Genomic DNA, 3,689 nt, shown 5'->3' on the forward strand with positions numbered 1-3,689 from the left:
TTTATCAAAAATATATATACAAATACATATTAAAGAGAAATATTGTAAATATAATACAATTACCTTTACACACATATAAAATAGTGTATATCTTCTAATACATTCTATAATTTGTAATCCAAAATTATAGAATAAAATTGAAAAAATAAGACATCCATGATCTATATTATAACAAATTTTATTTAACATGTAAATTGCTATCCATGTAACCATAAAATCTGAAAGTGTATATGCTTGTCTAAATCTCAACTATTCCTATTTCAAATTTAAAAAAAATTATATTACAAACAATTTCAACTCGACTGTTTCAAATAATGAGGCCCACCCAGTTAGTTCCTGTAACATCTATAGAAACCCACACCAAAAACAATCCAGACAAAATTAGTGTCAAATTACAGGATTGTATGCCAGTTTCCGTGCATGGAGAAAAGCATGATGAACCTCACATGCAACAAAAGCCATGCAATATCGTCCATTTCTTCCACCATCACGACTTGCCAGTCACCAATCGCCGTCGGTGTATTCTCACCGAAATTACTGCTCTCATCAATGACATCAACTGCGTCACGCATGATGAAAGGAGAACAAATGCCAAAATTGAAAATTTCACAGCAGTTGCCCGAACCTTATCATCTTCGCTAGCGAAACATCAATAATTTTATATAATAATCTGCTCTTAAAGAGTAATTCACTTTCAGCAGCTTGTTTTGGCTCACAAAGATGAGTGGGTTGCAGAAGCCTCATGTTGAGGCGGTGCCATATCCCAGCGTTAGGTCACCTTATGCTTTTTTTGATTGCTCTTCGCAGCGACATGCGTGTGATATGCACACTTCTATGCAACGAGAAGTATAAGTAATTTGAAAATTTTGCACCCACGTATTTTTTTACAGCTTAAAAAACAATATAAATGAAGTAAAACGTTGACAACCGTGAAGTACGATTTCGACAAGAAAGTTAACTGAATCCAAGACATTACTTCTACACAATAAATCAGACACTTACATCATATCCATCATAAATCCGGCTATCCTCAGCCTTACAATTCATGAGCTTATGCATCTCATTTGCAAAATATTCTAAATTTAAGGTCGAAGATCCTCCTCCAACAGATTGTTTAGCCAGTTTCTGATATTTCACAGCACGTTTTCTCATATCTGTGCCTTCTTCGCTACTGAGGACAAGTCTTACAGATTTCTCCACCTTGTCTTCACAAGGAATCCCATCCATGTGTTGGCAAAACTGAACGCCAATGCCCAGTTCCTCAGTCACCAGCTTAGAGTTAAAATGCTGTTCTCCGAACATCGGCCATGTGACCATCGGGACGCCCATCAAAATGCTTTCTAGAGTGGAATTCCACCCGCAGTGGCTCATGAACGATCCCACAGATGGGTGGGACAAAATGACGAGCTGTGGTGCCCACCCCCATATGACCAACCCATTACCTCTCTCCATAAATCCTTCTGGAAGGTAGGAAGCACACAATTCTTCTTTGTTTGATTCTGCAGATACGGTTTCCGGGGAAACTTTGATTGACCAAACAAAAGGCTGATGGCTGGCTGCAAGACCCCTGGCCAGTGCCTGAGTTTGGTCTTGTGAAAGAAACGCCTGGCTTCCAAATGAAACATAGATAACAGAACACGGGCTTTTAGAATCTAGCCATTGCACCAACTTATGCTCGCTAATGTCCGCTGTTTTTCCCCTCGTATTAGCAATACAACCCAAAGGAACAACGGGACCGACAGACCAAAGGGGTTTACCGTTTAGTATGTTTTTCAAGTGCTGAAGATAACGAGCCTCGAGGTCATCGAACATGTTGACGAGCATTCCCCAGCATTTACTAACTGACTTCATCTTCCCCATTAAAAACCTTATACCCAGGTCGGCTGGATCTGGTTGAAGAAATCTCTCAGGCATCTGTTCCTTGGAGAATTTCACGGCAGATGATAAAATACCATCGATTATAACACTATCGCCCTCCTTTCGCAGCGTGTTTCCGGTTATGCAGCCGCAGATGGCGTGAAATACAGAGGTGCCAAAAGCCCCACATGGGGCAAAAATGACCCTAATAGTTCCGAATCTCTCTGCAGATTGAACAGTCCAGTCGATGAACATGTCGCTGACTATGCACACGGGTCCACGACTTCCCTGCTCTTCGACCCACCGTTCGAAGGGCTCGCGAAGGCTCTCGACGAATGAATGAACGACAAGCGAAGATTTCCGTGGCAGAAGATCCATACTCTCGCGTCCCTCAGGCAGACCTTCAATAGATTTGGGAGGACTTAGACCGACAAGCTGAATATCCAGATCAGCAGCTTGGCGGGATTCGTCCATGAGACCTCGTAGACGCTGCGCTATGGTGCGAGTGGTGACATAACTGACGGCGAGAGAGTGTGAAGCGAGCAATCTGGCTAAGTCTAGAGATGGGATGCAATGCCCCATTGCAGGATAGGTCACCATTACGACGTGGGGTTTTTGCAAGGTATTCATGGCTGTGGTGAGCTTCCCTGTGTTGAGTATTCTGCACAAGAGTGTTTGTTATGCCCAAGATGCACAATCCCACCCTTACCAGTCGTAGTCTATTACGAAGTTTAGATAACCCAAGGTAATACACTCATATTTGGTCAAGGAGACGTGCTAGGAGAAAACAGAGGAAAATTCCAATTCAATGTGATAAAGAATTGGAAAGGTTGTGAATCCAGAGGAGAGGTATGGTAGAGCACGCTAACTGAGGAAAAATCCAATTCAATATGACAAAGAATTGAAAAGGTTGTGTAATGACAGAGACGACGGAACATGCGTTTCTTCATCAAAATTTTGAAATTGGTTGTTTCCGAGGACAACCGTTCTGAAAAAGGGTTGGTGATATACATAAAAAAATGCATCGAAGGTAAGTAAAGTGCTTTTAGGGTCAACAATGTTTCGTATTATGTGGCCCAGCATGTTTTAAAAAATGGTAGCAAAATTATAACTAGCACTTTTTTAGCATCTGTGGTCGGTTTATGGAATTTGTCGATAAGAAATTAAAGGTAAAATTTAAATGCAGTTTAATATTACATAAGATAAAGTATTCTTATAAATATAAAAACAACATATACGTATATTAAATACATTATTATGTTAGAATTTCAATAATACAAGATAAGTGGTATTTTTGAGGTGAAAATTGAACATAATCATGGAATCTTGTGAACAAGTCTACACTTATAACGAACAAACCAGAATGAATTTCCAAACAAATTCTACTATTATGATTCAATTCAATGTTACGATTCAAAAACAAATATATCAAACACATACACCCATATACATAGCAGAAAAGGTAGTTTAGAAAGAAGACCCACAAACACGCATAAGACATAAAAAGATGTACATATCCAGTTAGAGGTTTTCGAAGATATTGATTTATGCATAGCTAGGGTAGATGCATTCTTGTTTCTAGTTTTGATATGTTGTTTTCCCTTCATAAGGGAATATGGACCGAATTGTATGGCTTCTTCAATCCATGGAAACCTGTATAATCAAGCGCAAAACAAAACAAAAAGTGAAATATTGGTGGATTGTGTCATTGGGGGAAGAGGAAGCACTAAATGATCAAACCCCAAAAATACTGGAATTAAATTCATGTGCATATTTGCAGACTTAGATTTCAAATCTAATCTTTGTAATGATTTGAGTTGAAGTACGGAATT

At 39.3% G+C, this 3,689-nt stretch overlaps 1 protein-coding gene across 1 annotated transcript; it reads right to left on the bottom strand.

Moving 5' to 3' along the window:
- Positions 1 to 343: 343 nt before the first annotated feature.
- LOC131056906 (probable UDP-glucosyl transferase 73B6) lies at positions 344 to 2,831 on the bottom strand. The gene has a single exon (XM_057991179.2). The coding sequence runs from the start codon at positions 2,485 to 2,487 to the stop codon at positions 991 to 993; it is 1,497 nt and encodes a 498-aa protein (XP_057847162.2). The 5' UTR covers positions 2,488 to 2,831; the 3' UTR covers positions 344 to 990.
- Between the last annotated feature and the right edge of the window lie 858 nt (positions 2,832 to 3,689).

This window comes from Cryptomeria japonica, chromosome 1, assembly GCF_030272615.1.
Source record: "Cryptomeria japonica chromosome 1, Sugi_1.0, whole genome shotgun sequence".
Classification (NCBI taxonomy): Eukaryota; Viridiplantae; Streptophyta; class Pinopsida; order Cupressales; family Cupressaceae; genus Cryptomeria; species Cryptomeria japonica.